The 18928-nt window shown below is 34.7% G+C and overlaps 1 protein-coding gene across 1 annotated transcript; it reads left to right on the forward strand.

Annotated features, from left to right (window-relative positions):
* The first annotated feature begins 1194 nt into the window (after nt 1-1194).
* Nucleotides 1195-18485, forward strand: LOC133033095 (uncharacterized). Its single transcript, XM_061107676.1, has 32 exons — nt 1195-1422; nt 1527-1700; nt 1964-2059; nt 2254-2323; nt 2476-2609; nt 4047-4187; nt 4268-4425; nt 4629-4797; nt 4871-4969; nt 5406-5483; nt 5564-5623; nt 5763-5920; nt 6106-6307; nt 6855-6974; nt 7297-7382; nt 7468-7572; nt 8136-8234; nt 8774-8862; nt 8974-9122; nt 9438-9581; nt 9707-9814; nt 10338-10448; nt 11272-11376; nt 11484-11594; nt 11730-11908; nt 12015-12462; nt 13860-13967; nt 14165-14223; nt 14716-15100; nt 15814-17331; nt 17445-17652; nt 17736-18485. The coding sequence occupies exons 1-32, from the start codon at nt 1315-1317 to the stop codon at nt 17834-17836; spliced, it is 5880 nt and encodes a 1959-aa protein (XP_060963659.1). The 5' UTR covers nt 1195-1314; the 3' UTR covers nt 17837-18485.
* The last annotated feature ends 443 nt before the right edge of the window (nt 18486-18928 follow it).

An 18928-nucleotide genomic window follows, 5' to 3' on the forward strand; every position in this document is an offset into this window, starting at 1 on the left:
ACAAAACCACGTAAAAAACCTTGTGTTCATACTTTCATTTTTATAGCTTTTATTTTTTCTGTGTGAAATCGTTATTGTGAAGCTCAAATTTAGTTAACAAAAATCTGCGTTAACTGCCCTATTTATAAGCTAATTAGTGAGGTAAAATTATCATTTTAAAATTTGAATGCCTCGAATTCCTCCCAAAAATGTACGTGGAACACTCAATTACCTGAATGGTAACTGTTAAAACATATGCTAATTTTTAAGCGTGGTTCGATGTATATGTCAATCAGCATTAATGAGCTGAAAATTGAAGAGACCCTTGGTCAGAGTCACATCGGATCGCCAACAGACGCTTCAAACACGTGCCACATGTTCAAATAAGGATTCAGGGCGAGTAAAGTCCACGTGCGACCTCAAAGGTCCCGCGCAGACTTGGGAGGCAAATGTTATCCCATTTTTTGCACTATGACATGACAAAGACATGCAAAGTGACACGTGTCCAGCATTCCTTGCATCTAGGCAGAGATGAATATCCTGAACAGACTTCATGTAGCACATCTGCACGCATAACGTCTACTTACCCGAGTAGGGTAAAGGGCAGACTACCCGAACATAGAGCAAGTTAGGCTTTCCAAACTATTCATAAGGACTTGACTACTTCAGAATGATATCGTGTAGTCTAAGCACGAAGACAATCCCCACAATCATGGGATTGAGTTAGAGGGATACGGCAGGCTGTCTCAATCCCCTATTTTGTGTATTCTATTTATGTAATGAATGTTCTTTTCTATTATAGATATTGTAATCAAAAGGGAAACCTTCACTCATGCATGAAGCCCCTATAAATAGTGATCTAGCTTCACTGGAAAAGGGATCGAAAGAATCGTTTTAGAGAGAGATCTAAGAGAATTACTCAGAGATTTCATTGTAAGAGATTTGAGAGAGAAAACACTGTGTTCGTTGTTCTCAAATTAATACAATCAAAGAGGAGTAGGCTATTACCGTATTAAAGGGACCGAACCTCTTCAAAATCTAGTGTTTTTTTTATCGTTTATTGGTTTTTGTTCTATTTTTATTACATTTCTAATTGCTTAATAATTGACCCACTGACGTTGGCTAAAAGCAAAATCAACAGTATTTTTTATGCAGTGTGATGCGGTGCCGACTCTTTGTGCGGTTTGATAAAACCCTCTCTTTGTTACCGTTTTCCTTGACAAAACTTCGTACGAGAGGCGCGGAAGCGCGAAACCCATAGAAATAAAAACCCTTGTTGAAGTGAGCAGAGACTAGAGAGGGCTTTACCTTTTCGAAGCTTTTCAAGACCCATCCATGGCGAACCCTAAGTCTGTCGACCCCTCTCTTTGGTGGGATCCTTTCTCTCTACTCCTCACTGAAATTGAACAAGCCTCTCCCTCCTCTGATCTTCCACCTTCTCTGGTAACTCTCTCATTTCGTTATCTTTCTCATTTTCATTCTCTTGTAAGTTCTAACTGTGGTCAACTTGGTTGCTGCTCTCTTTTTTCGTTCTTTTTCTTTTTTAGGTGAAGAAGTTGAAGGACAATCACTATTGGTTTGTCGACACCGTTTCTTGCTTCAAACCTCCAAATGAGAAGTCCAGGGAGGCTTTGAATTCTCAGCAACTAAAAATTGGGTCACACCAGCTGAAAATTCAGCCTGAATTGAAAGATAAAGCTTTGCAAATTAGTCCCTTGTTGGTAAGTTCTACATTGCAGTTTTAATCACATCTTTCCCTACTAAATCCTTGGACACAACCACCCTGCCTAAATCCATCCAATTATCCCTCATCCCTTTCCTTCCTTCAACTTCTTCCTCCCTCATTTTACTCTAAAATAAGTGTGTTTCTGGGTTTGTGTTTGACTCTTCTAAAATATAAGTTTTTAATAATGTAAATGAGTTATTATTATGATCATTTTTCTTTTTATGTACAATCTGATTAATTAGTTTTTTCCTGTTACAGTGTCTAGATGAGGTTCAGTCTTATATCCTCGTCGAAAGATCTTTCGAGAAGTACAATGTAGTTCTCGACTCTATAGTTCAAGAGTTTCCTCACGTGGTTAGTTGTTTTTTTTTTTTTTTCCTTTCTATTTTATCAAATTCATTTTCAAATCCTGTCTAGCGGAATGGGGCTTCGACTCTTCTCTTCTAAGGAAAATTTTCTCTGTGAATGGAATGGATTTTTCCTCTCATGAAATTGCATTACTTTTTATGTTTTGTTTTGTTTTTTTTTTTTTGTTTATTTGGTGTTAGGCATTGCTACAATACTACATTGAACGACAATGCCTGCTGAAGTGTACCAGGAGGATTCTCATGCACGCTTGTAAGTTTGTTATAAATGATGAGTGATTTAATTATTAAGTTCTCAGCTGTTATCTTTAGAGACTTATTTTTTCTTTTGGGTGTCTTCAACTAGTGCTAGACCCTCTACAGCTTAACTTAAACACTACTTTTTAAACTCATATTTTTATGCAGTATCTCTAGGAAACGGCTCTCGAAAAGATGCCGATATATGGAAGGAGGCATTAAACCTGATTTCTGATGGTTTAGAAGAAAAACTAGTCTCTGTTCTCCAAGAGCTTCTATCTTCTAGTCACCCTGCCCAAATGGTATATTTATTATGAAAAGAAAAGATGTATTTTCACCATTTTAGTTTCTTACAACATGATGAATAAAATGATACAAATGAAGCCTTGAAACATAAGCTTCAGGTGTCACTTTTCCAAACTTACACTAATTTACTTTCAATAATCTGTGTTTGGTGGATAAACTTTATTCTTCACTTTAAGAACTCTTCTTTGTAGCATGTCTTCAAACTTATACTAATTAACTTTCAATAATGAATTTGTGTTTGGTGGATAAACTTTATTCTTGACTCTTCAAGAACTCCTTTTTGTAGCATATGTGTTTGTGGTTTTGAAAATGTTACTATGTTATTTTTATTCTTAAATGTCCTTGGTAAATTTAGGCCACTGAAACTTTGGTGAAGTTCTGTCATAATTTACTATATGTACCTTAGTTCTAGCTTCTAGGATGCCATCTCTTGCAACAATTTGCTTATTTATTTATTTTTTATTTAGGCTCTTTGTCTAACACTACAATATTTGCAATAATTGGATTTTCACGAGTAGTAATTTTAGAAAGAGCATTTGCTTATACTATGTTATTTAGATTCTTAAATTTCCTAGGTAAGTTTAGGCTAGGGGTGTTCATAAAAACCGAAACCGACCAGACCGTAACCGAATTTTCGGTTCCACGTCATCACCGAATTTGGCGGTCGGTTATAATTTCTTATCATTGGTACTGCGCAAGGTTTGAAAAAATCTATATTGGGATCAAATGTGATCTCTTTAATCAAATCAAAACATAGGATTGAGGCGTAAGTCTTTACCATTCAAAATCATAAATTTTAAAAATATAAAATTAATAATCAATGATGAGATTTAAAGCTTAACCTTAGTTTATAGAAGTCACATAATAAGAAAGCAAAAACTGTAATATTTTAGTAGCCTAGGATAAAACTAGACATAATATAAAAGTCTACAATTCTGTATTTTGTTTTTATTTTACTGTCTTACTAGTTGCTTTTAGTTCTCTTAATTTTCTATTGTTTCAAGCCTAGTGGCCCACAAAAATATAATAAAAACATAAACCATTTTTTAAGCCCAAGTTAAGTGATAAAACAGGGGAGAAAAAAGGTTCCCCCCAATCAAAACCTATGCATAAGTTGGTTTTGAAATCCAACAAGTTTTACTACCTTTCTTCACGCCTCAAATGAAATTGGTTTTAAAACATGGGTTGTGAAAGATTTTTACTAACTGTGGCAGAAGGCTACCATATTGTGAGATTTGAGAAAATTATGAGATAGTTATTGAGATTACTGGGGTGATATTTCATTATCCTATCCCAGATTAAATTTAATTTCAAATGGTGCCACTGGTTGTTGCAGCCAGGTCTGAAACATGCATAATTTCCTGTTCATATCATTTTTGTTGTTATCTTAGTTAAGGTTTTTAACACTAAGTTTCCTGTGAAAATTTTCATAGGATGTTGACCTCTTCACCTTGTGGGCTGAGGAGACGCTGATTGAAGACTATTTGGTTTTGGACATTCTTTTCCTCACTTATTATGAGTCATTTTGTATTTGCAACGGTCAGAGGTGGAAAACATTGTGCTCACTTTTCAAGGTACTTTGTCATTCTTGTATTGGAAGTGCTTCTTAAAGCTTTTCTATTCTTAATCATTGCTCCAAACTTTCTTTCACCAGGGAATTTTGTCCGGGTCATATAACTTAAGAAAGCTGGAAGTTTCAACTGAAGCAATACAGTCTTCTTATCAAGCAAAGATCCAACTGTTACTTGTCCTAATAGAAACTCTGGACTTGGAAAATCTTTTACAGATGGTCCATGATGAAACTCCTTTCAGGTGTTCTGCTGATCATTAGTTTCACCTTCAATGTTTTTGTGATAGTACTGTTCTATCTGTATTGGATCTTTAGAAATAAAGTAGAAAATTTATGTTCAATTTAATGGACACATCTATAACTATATGAAGTGATAAAAGTAATACTATCCATCTCTTTTTCACCTGTTCTTCCTTTAATGTAAAATGCACGCACTATTCTTCAGGGAGGTTTCTTCTCATTTTTCCTTGATTGATGTCCAAGAGATGGATACGATAGTGTCAAGTCTTAATGCTTTTGAAACTAAGGAAGCAGGCCCACTAATTCTAACATGGGCAGTGTTTCTTTGTCTGATTTCATCACTTCCAGGAAAAGAAGAAAACAATGTTCTAATGGTATGCTCTTCTTGGCTTCTTTTCCCCTCTGCACTATACTGTTACAATATTTAATTAACACTGTTTCTGGCAGGAGATTGATCATATTAGCTATGTTCGTCAAGCTTTTGAAGCTGCTTCACTGAGATCTTTTCTTGAGATCCTTGAGAGTTACTTATTAAATGAGTCAGATGTAAGTTATCTTAGTCTTTCTAGTTTCTGCTTAGTTAGTTGAACTGTGTTAGTTACCTAATATGAGAAATCTCTCTCTTAAGTTGCGTTTGGTTGGAGGTAATGAAATGGAAAGGAATCAAATTTCATTTCATTCCTTTTTTTAGTTGCATTTTATAATATTGGAATGTCATTCCAATGGAATGATTTTTCCATCATTTTAGTGGAATGACTATTTTATTTTGAAATGGAAGGAAAGACTATTCTAATGCAATATGAGAAAAAATTTAATTTTTTTTTATGCATTTAAATTTTATTTCATTCCTATTTCCATTCCTATCCATATGTTTTCATTCCTCCCAACCAAACACAACCTTAGTTCCTCACTTGAGTTTCTATTAAGCAGTTTGATATTAGTTTGAAGTCTGATATTTTTTTTACTTTGTTTCTTTCCTTAGGGACCTGTTGCTGGTTATCGAGGTGTATTGAGAACATTTATTTCTGCATTTATTGCATCTTATGAGATCAATATTCAGGTAGTTACTTTAATTATCTTGAATGAGCTGAAGGTGTTTATTTTAGTTTGTTTTAATATTTTCTGTTGTCTATGTTGCAGCTGGAAGACAGTACTCTTAATTTGATACTGGATATTCTCTGCAAAGTTTACCGGGGAGAGGTTTGGCTGCATGATGATTGTGTTTCAGGGTCATTCATTGATTATTTTGTTGAATTTTCATTGGTGATACTATTAAATTTGATATTTTTCTTTTCCTTCGTAGTTTCTAATTGGATGTTGATGCTCTTTAATTTTTCAGGAATCACTTTGCATTCAGTTTTGGGACAGAGAAAGTTTTGTTGATGGTCCTATTCGGTGTCTTCTTTGTAGCCTAGAAGGTGAATTCCCCTTTCGGATTGTGGAACTTATTCGCCTCTTATCATCCCTATCTGAAGGAACTTGGCCAGCAGAATGTGTGTAAGTTCCTTTATTAGCTTTTTCTAGTAATCTCATTGGTTTTGATTAGATTGGTTCATCAATTGGTTTTCTTTTGGTAATGTTTGTACTAATGGTTTTTGATACTTTTGAAATAATATAAAGATGTGTCTTCTTATTCAATTGTCACGTAATTCTTGCAAATTTTGTGTCCTTCATGTGAACAGGTATAACTTTCTTGATAAGTCAGTGGGCATTTCATCCTTGTTTGAGATTACAGATGATTCCTTGGTGGATGCCACATCCCAAATTGTTGAAACACGTGCTCCATTGCATGTCCCTGGTATTGAAGGTCTGCTGATCCCTAGTAGCACTCGTGGACATATTTTGAAATTAATTGGTCCAAATACTGCACTTGTACGATGGGAGGTAATGGTGCAACTGCATTCTCTAATCTGTTTTTCTATTTCTTTCTTCTAGCATCAAATGCTGGTTTTTAATGAGATGATATGTATTTTTGTGTTTTCTACTGAATGAGTATTGAATTTGGTATCGTGGAAATGTGTCAAATTTGGCATGGTGGAAACATATTCAATGTGGTACGAAAGAAATCTTTTCCTCCACTTGTTTGTGCTCTTATCTTATACATTTGTAGTAAGAATGCATTCTGTCTTTGGAAGTTGGTAGATTGTTGCTGATGAAGATTTATTGGCAATCCTTTTTAAAATGAAAGTGAAATCAATAAATGGAAAAATTGTCTTATTGATGACGAATTATGGACAAATTGTGTCTTGTTCTTTTGTAGGGTACACCCTGGATAAAACATAGCTTAGATAATTTTGAGTGCTATGATTCATGATGATAGGAAACTACTTTTGAGGGATCAGGAACTTACGCACGTTCTAATCTAATGAATATTTATCCTGAGCTTTTAATGTTACTCTTTTTTGTGCTAATGGATGCATCTTTGGTCCAGTATACACATTCTGGGGTGCTTGTCCTGCTGCTGCGTCTAGCCCAGGGGCTTTATTTGGATGGCAATGAGGAAGCTCTACTTACTCTTGATCTTCTTAATCAGATGATATCTTCTAATGAGGTGATAAAATCCAGTGTTTCTTAATTTACTTGTTCCCTACTGGATTTTTGTTAAAACTTGTGACATGTGATTAGTTTACTTCTTGGTTGTTCATGCATTTTCTTTTGGATTTTATTTTACCGTATGTAGGGATTAAGGTCTGTTAACTATTTTCTGCTCTTTGGAATTGACACAAATGGGAATCTTCAATATGTTGTGTTTTGATTAATATTTTATCAAGAGTTCCTTTTCTTGATAGGCTTGTTTGATTTATTTATTTATTTTGTATAAATTTCTTAGTTTACCTTGCTTTTTTATTTATATTTTTTCCTTTTTGCTCTAGGCTGTGTGTTTTGCTTTAATGGACATTGGCAACTCATTTCATGCTCAAGAAACTGCTTTGAGTGGGCAATTGGAAAGTCGAGTGTGGTAAGTACTGTTTTTTTTTTCCTATGTACTGTGTTATGTTAGTTTCTTGCTACGTTAATGTTCTTCTCTCTTATCTTTTGCCCAGGGTTGTTGAGATCATCTGCACTCTGGTCAGGAAATTATCTCCTAATCCTGGTAGTGCTGCTATAATGGCCATAGGTGTCAACATCTTGGCAAAGATGTTGAAATGGTAAACTAGTTCATATATTACTGCTTTTTCTTTCTTTTTATGTTGTATTTTCTCCTCTTTTTCATTTAATCTCATTTTAGCTGTAGAACTTATATATAACTCTTTTTTGCATGAAGTTCGGGGCGAATTTGATTGAGCATTTTAAAGTGAACACCATATGCTAGCTGTTTTACCAATGACTGTAATTAAAAACATAATGCTCACTGTGGAAGGATAGTAGTTAAGTTCATCTAGAACATTGTTTGATTTAAGATCAAACAAATATAAAAAAAGGTCACTAAGAGCATCATAACCATGTCATTTGATTTTGGCGATTTTTTTTGCTTGTTATAGAGATGTAGCTGTATTTTTCCACCAGCTTGTTTCATATGATTTACTGATGCAATTGTTTCAGTAAGGCTGTAGGGATGTGAATGCTACAAACCATGGAACTTCGTGGCTTTAAATTATTTTCTGGGCCTCTTGGCATATACTTAAATAGTTTGCTTGCCAGAGGCCTTGCTTCTGATTATGGTGACTTTTACAATGAATGAATATGTTTTTGTTTTTTGTTTTTTGGTCAGTTGCCCTTCATACATTGCTGCAGCAGCTGTAAAGGCAAATTTATTTGATGTGGCTTTAAATACAAATATTCTTGATACTGGCTCTAATAATTCCTTGAGGTAAGGCCTTAAGTTCTATGATTTGAATGTGCATTTCCATTCTGAACTGGATGTATGCCATCAATTTGCATGTTGACTTGAAAAAAAAAAGTTTTGTTTATTGACTTCGACATATTTTTCTGTATAGTGGTCTAATGCATAATGTGAAATGAACCTGTATTATTACATTTTTTTTTATTTCAATTGTTGTTCCTCATTTCAGGAAGTTCAACAGTTCAATATTTACGTTATTCTTTATTTTATCCATTTTCTGAAATTTGCATTTTTTTGTTAATTCTACTTCAGGCAGTTCAGTAGTTTAGTTATTTCCATGTTATTTAATCAGTACATTTAATTTCTCCATTGGTTCCCAATTGTGTGTTGTTTCTTTTGTATTTTCATAGATTTTTCTATCTGGTTAAAAATTCTTAGTTTTTGCTCCCTGTGAGTGGCAGATGATATATGTTATTTTCAGTATGTGTATCCTTTGTCTTGGTAAACGTAAAATCTGTGTTATAAAATGGAGATTGTGGTCTAAGTATATTACCTTATTTTTCTAGCGGATCGTGGTTGCTTTCTGGAAAATTGGCAACAATGCTATTGATTGACTGTGAGCAGAATGAGAATAACTGCTTCTTAACTACAGCAGGTATGTGTAGGAGTATGCAATTAATGTTTCATGTGATCAGGTCAATGATGCTTTATATTGTGTGGACACCAAAGTAGTACATGTTGTGATGTGCCATGTAAAATGTTGCAGTGCTGGATTTCACAATGCAGCTGATGGAAACGGGATTTGAGAATGACACTGTTCTTGCATTAGTTGTTTTTTCTCTGCAGTATGTCCTTGTAAACCATGAATATTGGAAATTCAAGGTGAAACATAGTCGCTGGAGAATAACATTGAAGGTATACCTTGAGTTTTACCATTGAATTCTAATTGGTTCTCTCTTTCCATCCCTTTTTTTTTTATTATTATCTTTGTCCCTCAATAGTATAGAAAACATAATGCAGTTAGATTATTTAACTTGTTTTTTAAAAAATGATATATTATTGAAGATAATAAATTCAATTTTATCCATTATTTATAATTTATAGTTGTCTTTATTTGATTTGCAAGTTTTATATAGTTCTACTTCTACACATTGGAGGTTAATATTCTATGGCAGGTTGTGCTTGACAGGTCAATCTGATTTTCTCTCCTTTTTTCAAAAAATATTTTAGGTGCTTGAACTGATTAAAAAAGGCATTGCGATGACATCATACTCTGGAAAGCTGGTTGGGGTCATCTGGGACATGTTACTTTCTGATTCTTCAATCCATAGTACTCTTTTTCGGATTGTTTGCACGACTTCACAAGCGTTGGAGGTCTGAATGCTGATTCTATTTGGTCAGAGTCTGCTATTTAATTTTGTTTTCTTCACTAATTTGAGCTTTATACTTTCTGTAATCTTGTTCTTCTTTTGTCTTGTATTTTTCCCTCCGTCTCGCAGAAACTTCATGTTAGCCGTCTCTTTGATGTTATGGAAATTGAAGGTTTATCACTTGCTATATCGTCTGTTTTGGAGATTCTATACAATGTGCTTGCCAAATTTCCCAAGGTACATTGTTAATTAAACAAAGAGTTACTTTCTATTCTTTGACCAAGTTGGAAATTAGTAACACAGGTGTTACAATTCTTGGTGCTATTGATATATGATGAAAAACCCACAGACCTGCTTAGCAGGCCCAATTTTGAAACCGGGTTTTCCACCTTACTTTACAGTATTAACAGGTGTGTGAAACTATAACAATTGCTATGAGAAGTGCTCATGGGGGGATTTGAATCTCAGCCATTCTGGAAGCAAACTACATGCTAAACATTTGAGTTACTCTTGGGTATACTGTAAAGCATATTAGTAACCTTCTTTGTTGCAAAGAAGAGTAATTATATTCTGATATTTTTACCTACTATTTGTTTAGGACCAGAAAATGAAAATTTTGTTTGTCTTAATCTGCAAAATGCACATTTGTTTATAGGATTCTCTCTTATGATTTTGGTTGATTAGGTGATTATGTACATTTTTTTACATAAGTCTCTCTTTGTAATTGTAAGAGATGATGTCCTGTTCTTTTACTTTTCAGGATACATCTTCCAGCCTCCCCATCTTTCTTCAATCAGTATTGTCATCTGCAACAAAACCAATATCTGTAGTTGCTGCTGTTGTCTCCTTGGTATCTTATTTTCGCAATCCTGTAAGTATTCTCTTGGTGCTTGAACTGGAAGTTTTTTTCATACAATGTTTTTTCCTCTTATCTGAGGGGAACTTCTCTGCTAGTTATTCATTCAAATACAACACTTGAAGATTCTTTTACTTTTTTGGTGTTCTTTTTCCATTGTGGTAGTTTGATCTTTTCAGTTTATGACCCATACTATTCATCACCAACATTTTGTGGAGTGTGTATGTAAATTGTATATTATATATATAGGTTTTCAATAACATAACGGGGGAGGGATTAGTCTAAGACAATTGACCTCTTTCTCTTTTTTCATTATATATATATATATATATATATTTGTTTCTATCTTTAATAATGAAACTATGATTTTTTATTAAAGAGGAAGAAGATTGAACTAGGCTTCCTCTGCCTAGCTACAGGAAAGCAATATAAACTTGAATCACACTATTCCATTGGACAGTAGATATTAAAAGAAGGGTTTTGGTGTGTATCTTTTTTGTTGGAATCAAATTTTGCTTTTAACACGAACGGAAATCATTGTTTCTTAACGTAAGTAAACTTCATTGATTCTGTGAAAATCACTAGTAGTAATTTTCTGCTGATTGAGGAAGACTTACATTGTGTGTGTGTGCAGTTGTCTTATTTTGTTATTTGTTCCATCGTGCTTGACCTCAATTGGTGGGGATACTAAAAAGTGAAGGTCTATGCATGTAAAATGGAAATCTTGCCTGTACCGTATGCTTTTGATTCCATTTTTAGTTTTATGATTGTATGTAAACAGTGGCTATACCTACATTGTTGGAAATTTTTACTAAGGAGTTCTAGCTTATCCATGCAGGGTATACAGATTGGCGCAACTAAAGTACTTTCAATGCTGTTGATGACAGCAGATTTCTTGCCAGCATATTTTTCTGCAAGCAGCTTTGGTTTGGATGATAAACAGGTTTAGCATGTTTGAATCTGCATTTTCTTTACTGATCTTTAATTTTTATATTTAAATGACAGAGTCATTGTTTCTAATTTAATATTTTTTATTAATACACCATTTAGGTTACTGATCTGAAAGATTCTGTAAGCTTTATTCTACTCGAGCAATCTGAAGAAAATGAAGACTTATTTGTTGCTACTGTCAATCTTTTCACTGCTGCTGCTCGTTATCAGGTGTGCAGTGTTACTTTTTGACATGTGTATCTGTTTTCTGCTGTCAATAGGTGAATCGCTCTTGGGTAATTTTCAGTTGTTCTTTTTTCGGATTTTCTGATTAACTGTTTATGTTGAACCTTCTGCTCTATTCAGCCTGCTTTTTTTATTGCTGTATTTGCCAATAAAGAGAATATGGACGTCCAAGCAAGTAATGCTGGTGGTGGGAAGCTGCCAGCAATTGAGGTTTCCTCTGGGGCAGTAGAGTCTAAAGATTCAAGTCTTGTAGATGCAGTACTTTGTTATATTGTAAATTCTGATAGTCATATCAATAAGTAAGTTCTTCTAGAGACATCCTTAGCCTGGTTTATCCTTCAATTTTGCCGGGTTGCTTTTTAACTATTTTGTTACATATTTTGATTGGTTTATTCTTTATTACAGCAAACCCTTTGTGCTGCTTAATGTGCTCAACTTTTTAAAGGCATTGTGGGAAAGGGCGGCCCAATATATCAATATATTGGCGAGGTTGAAAAGCTCTGAGAAGTTCTGGAAGCAATTGTCAAAATGTGTTCCACTAACTTCTCCGGATTCTTTGCCTGATAGCCTGACTGAGATGGAAGCTCTAAATCAGGCATACAGATATCAATGTCAATCTTCCATAATGGAAATAATGGCATATGACATGTTTCTGCAAAAAAAGTTGTCACAGGTGGAGTCACAAAAAAAACAAGTACCTGAGTCAAAGGGAAGCACTGATAAATCAAAAGCTGCAAATCTATATGATCATAGAGATGTTTTATCAACATGGTGTCACGGTTCTGTCTTGGTTAATCTGATCAAGTTACTTACTACTTATGACTATGATAACAAATCATTTTATCATGCAGAGGTAACGATATTAACCCCTTTTGCTTTTTACTTGATCATCTATTTTTAAATAGAGTTTTTGGCGGCTAAATCCTTTGAACTATCATTTCACTTGCATTTAACCCTTTAAATTCAAATTTTAGTGGTAAAACCTTCCGAACTACTCAACCGTTAGCAAATTTTAGGTGTCATTCATTTACCACAGTTAAGTGCTAATATGGACTGCGTATGTGTATATTCTTGTACACATGGTACATTCTTATTGGTACACCTAATATTATTATTTAAAAATTATAAAAATAATTTCAAAATTAGAAAAATTAAAAAAAAATTGTTTTTCTTCAATTCATTATTTTCCATATTCTTTTTCTCTTTTACTAAATAAATAAAACAGCAATAATAATAATAACCCTAGTTACACTAAACCTATTTAATTTTGAACTCACTACTCATCATCTAAATCACAATGTAAGCTTACACAATAACAAAATTTGTTTGGTTATCGAGACAAATTGAACTTGTGTGGGCTCCTTGATGCTCGCAACGTCCCTCTCTTACGGAAATTTCAGGTAGAAATTGATAACACACTAAAACTCATCTTGATCTAGTCCAATGACGGAGCTCTCGCCGAGGTCACGACGGCCGTCATCGTCTTCATCGCCATCCTCAGCAAGTCACCAACCTGAAAACTGAACAAGCAAATAATGAGATCGAGAACAATCAACATTGATGGTCCTTTCAGATCTGGGATGCAAATCTCGTGAGAATGAGAGAAAGATATAATGGGAGAGAGAAAAAGAGGGAGAGAAAGAAATAATGAAAGAGAGAGAGAAGGAGAGTGTGAGAGAGATAGAAGAGGAGCGACTGGTTTAGCGGCGGCGACGGCGGGCGGGGGTGGCTATCCGACAGAGATGAGTGAGGGAGGTGGAAGAGAGAGGGTGAAAGAGATGGGTCCTCGAGAAAACACAGCTTGTTTTTTCTTTTTTAGTTTTTGTTTTCTTTTAATATCTAATTTTTAATTTGTTTGTTTGTTTTCATTTTATTTTATTTATTTATGTATATTTATAATTTTATAACTTTGTATTATCATTTAAATTTGAATAATAATATTAGGTGTACCAATAGGAATGTGCCACGTGTAAGTATACACATAAGCAGTCTATGTTAGCACTTAACTGTGGTAAATGGATGCTATCTTAAATTTGCTAATGGCTCAGTAGTTCGGAAAGTTTTACCACCAAAATTTGAATTTGGAGGGTTAAAAATGATAGTTTAGAGAGTTAAGCCGCCAAAAACTCTTTTAAAAATGTACATTGGAGACTTGTTGCGACTATATGTTTGGAGATGATTTTAAGTTTAGATGGATCCTTTAATGTGATTATTGGCATTTTAATAAATTTATCTAGTAAATCTTTGCAGGTTTCTGCCAGTTTAGTTACAGTGCATTTGATTGAGAAAGTAACTGCTGGTGATACTGGAAGCTTATCTGTATCAATACTTCAGAAGATCAGCACCATGTCTAAAAAGGTTTGCTGTTCCCCTGTTATGACCGGTGTAGATAGTTTAGATAAATACTTCAGCCATGCTGTCCAAAATTAGTTGTGAAGTATTAAGCTCTTTGAGGGCTTATTTTAATTATAATCATAAAATGTTAACTCTTTCAGTTTTTCGAAATTTTTAGGTTCCATAATATCTATGTTTTTTCTTTCTTCCCTATTTTGCAGCTTAGAAGTCATCCTGCTTTCTCTGAATTGTTAGCCCAATATTCACAGAGTGGTTATAGGTAATCTGTCCTTGTTATTTTTGACTCGGTGTTCAAAGTGTGCTTTTTTAACGAGTTGGGAATTGGTGATAAATCCTTGGCAATCATTTACTAGGATTTTAATCATTGCAGTTACAGAATTAGTTCTGTGAAAACCCCCTTAGAAAGGTTCTGGATATGGTTGGAGCAGTGCTACTTGGCCCCAGTTGGGTCAGCACTGTAAGAGAGAATGAGTGGGCCTAGATCTACTTTATGTATTGTATGCTATGATATTCACATGTTTTACCACATGATATGCAATCTCTTTTTTTTTATAATTCATATACTTCATTGCCAGTAAAAAATGTTTCCACACCTTGTCTCGCTTCTAACCCCTGTATATTTTTCTAACCATTGCCACAATCATGCATTTTTTTTTAATCTAGATTTGCACATACATGTTCATAATTTTTGTACACTTTATTTACTTTTATATATGAGATGCTTATATGCTTAATCATTTTCTTGTTTCAGTGAAGGGAAGGAACTAAATAATTTGATACTTAATGATCTTTATTATCATCTTGAAGGAGAGCTTGAGGGTCGTGAAATTAGCGCTGGGCCATTTAAAGAACTTTCTGAATACCTGGTTGATTCAAAAGTTATGCACAATTACCAACATAAGTATGACAATGACTTTCTTATAACTTACAAAGATGTGTACTTGTTTGATCCCGAGCGTGTACGGGCTGATTTGGGGTCAGATCTTTGGGACTATTTGAAGTGGAAAACATCTAAAGAGATCACAAAAAGAATGCTGTCTCAGATGATGTGGGCAAATTCGACGGTGTTGCTTAGAAATTCAAAGCTTGCTGCATTGAAATCATTAATAACTGTCTTAACCATCTATGAGAATGATGTGAGTTATCAGTCTGATTGTCTTGTTGCATGTCTAAAGTGAAATTAGGGTCTGTAGCTGCTGTAATTGCATTCTTAAAAGTTAGGGATATTTCGGTGGTGGTTGAATTAGTGTTTTTACTTTTATCTGCTTTGAAATTAATTCATGTAGATTCATAATCTACTGAAGTTTGTAGTAACTGAAAGTTTTGTGATATTTCTTTGCATTGGTTAAGGATTCTACAGTAATTTCTGTACATTAGTCAACACTAATCAGTACTGCATTGGCATAATTGACTGAGAATACATGTATGCATCACTGTTTATAATTACTTTATATTTCGGCAATAAAGTTCTAGAGTTTAGCACCTGTTTGAGCTTCGTATTCTATTACTTTTATCCTTTAAATGAGATACGAGCGTAGATGGGATCTACCCTAAAAGTATCTCATTTTAAATGCTGTTCTTACTCAAATGTCCCCATCTTTAAACTGATGTTTCAGTAATTATGGACCTGAACCGGAGATGTTTTTTGGGTTGAGGCCCCTAAACCTAAACCTGAAAATGTAAATGTTTGTTGTGTGCAATAATACATCTTTTCCCTGTGTGGTAGCAATTTCAAGTATGCCACCTGGCATTGCTCCCTTGGGTTTTATATTGTGTATAGTTTTATTATTTGATTCATTTTAGAACCCATAATTTTTTTAAGCATATGACTTATTTTCTGTTATTGCAGGAGAAAAATGCCACATTGGGAGGGATCTCTAATGAACTTATTCGAACATGTATAGATCACATATGCAAGTGCTTCAGGGACACTGTGGAATCATTAGCTCCATATAGAGGCAGTGGCTCTGAAGACACATTTCATTTTCTTTCAGCCCAATCAGAACTGCTTCTCCATCTTTTGCGATCTGCACATAAAAGCCTCAACTTCTCTGTTTGTGTACATTTGTTGAAAACAGCAGGTTCTGGCCTTCGGGTACTGTGTGACTTCAGGCCATCAGCTACTGAGGTTAACATAACAATTAAGCTTTTACTTGTATTGCTTCTCTCGACAGTGGAGTTTTGTTGTCTCAGTTCACATTTTGGTGGCATGATAGATAAGGAATCTGTTGAGGACATGGCTAAAATTTCTAATGTGTGTCTGGGACTACTACCCATTCTTTGCAACTGTATAGTCATTGCTGATCACTGCACCCTCTCCCTGACAACTGTTGACTTGATACTAAGAAATTTCTTGACACCCAACTCATGGTTCCCCGTTATACAGTCTCACCTCCAGCTGAACGATGTTATTTTGAAACTTCAGGACAAGAGTTCCTTTTCATCTGTCCCTGTTGTTATGAAGTTCTTTTTGACCCTTGCTCGTGTTAGGGAAGGTGCTGAGATGCTTGTTAATTATGGTTTTCTCTCATCCTTGAGATTTTTGTTTACAGAGTACATGGATGGTAGACCTTTGTCTATCTCAACTGACAAGTTGGAGAAGCCTCAACAAGTTTGGGGCCTTGCTTTGGCTGTCATTACAGCTATGGTTGAGTCCTTAGGAGACAGTCCTTCATGTAGAGATATTTTAGACAATGTGATACCGTACTTATTCTCAGAGAAAGGGTATATTATTTCTTATTATCTCAGTGCACCAGACTTTCCTTCTGATGATCATGACAAAAAAAGACCTAGGACTCAAAGAACAGAAATTTCTCTATCAGCTCTCAAGGAAACTGAGCATACTATCATGTTAATGTGTGTTCTTGCAAGACACTGGAAATCGTGGGTTAAGGCCATCAAAGAAATGGATTCCCAATTGAGAGAACAAAGTATCCATCTTTTAGCCTTCATTAGCAAAGGATCTCAACGTCTAGGAGACTCTTCCAGTATCAATGCGCCACTCTTATGTCCTCCTGTCCTAAAAGAGGAGTTTGATAACTGCAATAAGCCGTCATTTATGAACAGCAAAAATGGATGGTTTGCCCTTTCACCTCTTGGTTGTGTCTCGAGACCAAAATTTTCAGCTGTTTCTACAACTTCAACATCTCTCATAATCAGAAGTCAACCAGCCGAAAGTGCTAATCATGCTGCACAAACGTACTTCTCTGATGTTGTTTCTCTAGAGATATATAGAATTTCATTTCTACTATTGAAATTTCTATGTTTGCAAGTTGATGGTGCCGCTAGAAGGGCAGAGGAGGTAGGTTATGTGGATCTCGCTCATTTTCCTGAGCTTCCAATGCCTGGTATTTTACACGGCTTACAGGTAGCATTCCTGTCTTAATTCTTAACACATGTACTGTTATAACCCTTTGGATGTACTTGAAGCTTTGAACTTAAGGTTGAATAGTTTAACACCCTTTGTTGTACACAATGCAGGATCAAGCAATCAGCATTGTTGCCGAGCTATGCGAAGCCAACAAATTGAACCAGATTAAAAAAGAAATACAGAATGCGTGTTGCTTATTACTACAGATAATGGAGATGGCCTTGTACTTGGAACTTTGCGTTCTACAGATATGTGGCATGAGACCCGTGCTAGGACGTGTTGAAGATTTTTCTAAGGGAGTGAAGAAGTTGTTAAGAGGTAAATTCTCTTCTTTCCATTGACAAGTTTAATTCCTTATCTATCATTATATTTCTCATTTTTCTTGGTTCATTGTTTTGCAGCAACTGAAGGACACGCTTTCCTGAAATCCTCAGTTAAGTCCTTGAAACAGATAATATCATTTGTCTATCCTGGATTGTTACAGACCGAGGAGCTTATGTGAGAATCGCATTGTTGTAGACACAGGTGTACTCTAGTCTCTAGGCTGAAAAGATTATAGGAATATATTTTTTTTTTAATGGAATTTTAAAATCTTTATATGGGGAAAAGAAAATCAATGTATAGAAATTTGGGTCCACTTCCACCCCAATAAGTTATTCTTACAAATTATAATGGTGGCATTTTCCATATTAGCTGTTCTTTGTTGTGATTCCAAAGGTGATAATTAGGTAGCTTGCTTTGGACAAAAATAGGTCCAACCTATGCTGCAAATCTGCAACTATTGTTTGACTGGCCCCTTATGTCCATTTATGTGGTCGAAATTCTCTCTCGTCCTTTTCCTTTTTTAATTTTATTTTCTTAAAATTTTCCTTTGTTAGAGTGAGGGGCCGATGGTTGTTTATCTTTAGTGGATAGTGGGGGCTGTGGCGTGAGACTATTAGGCTAGTTCCATATAACTGCATTGACTGGTCGGTCTATCATTATTAATCTTAATCCTTTTCCTATAAACTATATTGTTTAAGGTATGAAATTTAATTTCAAGTTTCTCAACGGCCGTGTAAAAAAACAACAGCCCAGTAAAAATGCTTCTTTTATTTTTTAAAACGCATGGCATTTTTAATAATCTGATGTGATGGCTGCTCTTTTTGAAAGATTTCTTCTTTTGTAAAAATTTAAAATTTCTCATTATTTTTTATCGCTGAAATTCATTTAATTATTTGGTGTAGCAGTTGGTCCTACTTTAGATGCCCTCATGCTTTCTGTGATATTAGAGGTCATAAGTGATACCAATTAGGGGTACCCTATATTATGAAAATCATTATTATTACTGTGAAACCTTTTTCAGTTGTCCCCCTCCTCTCTCTCTCTCTCTCTCTCTCTCTCTCTCTCTCCATTAATTAAAGGTTTATCAACATTAAGAATCCAAATCTCATCATCAAAAAAGTTGTTTCAGAATAATTAATTATCTTTAATTTGTGTATTTCTGTAATTACTCCCTTTTAACTTTGTTAATATTGGCATAGTGGTTGAGTTTTTTGAATAATGCTCAAGATGTGGAAGGAAATAGAATGGATATTATTTTCTATCTTTGTGG

The sequence above is a fragment of the Cannabis sativa genome, unplaced genomic scaffold (genome assembly GCF_029168945.1).
Source record: "Cannabis sativa cultivar Pink pepper isolate KNU-18-1 unplaced genomic scaffold, ASM2916894v1 Contig3, whole genome shotgun sequence".
In the NCBI taxonomy this organism is placed as follows: Eukaryota; Viridiplantae; Streptophyta; class Magnoliopsida; order Rosales; family Cannabaceae; genus Cannabis; species Cannabis sativa.

Coding starts and splice junctions, on each gene's coding strand:
- LOC133033095 (XM_061107676.1), top strand. CDS start 1,315: ATGGCGAACCCTAAGTCTGTCGACCCCTCTCTTTGGTGGGATCCTTTC. Junction 5,624..5,762: donor GCAAAGTTTACCGGGGAGAG/GTTTGGCTGCAT, acceptor TTAATTTTTCAG/GAATCACTTTGCATTCAGTT. Junction 5,921..6,105: donor ACTTGGCCAGCAGAATGTGT/GTAAGTTCCTTT, acceptor TCATGTGAACAG/GTATAACTTTCTTGATAAGT.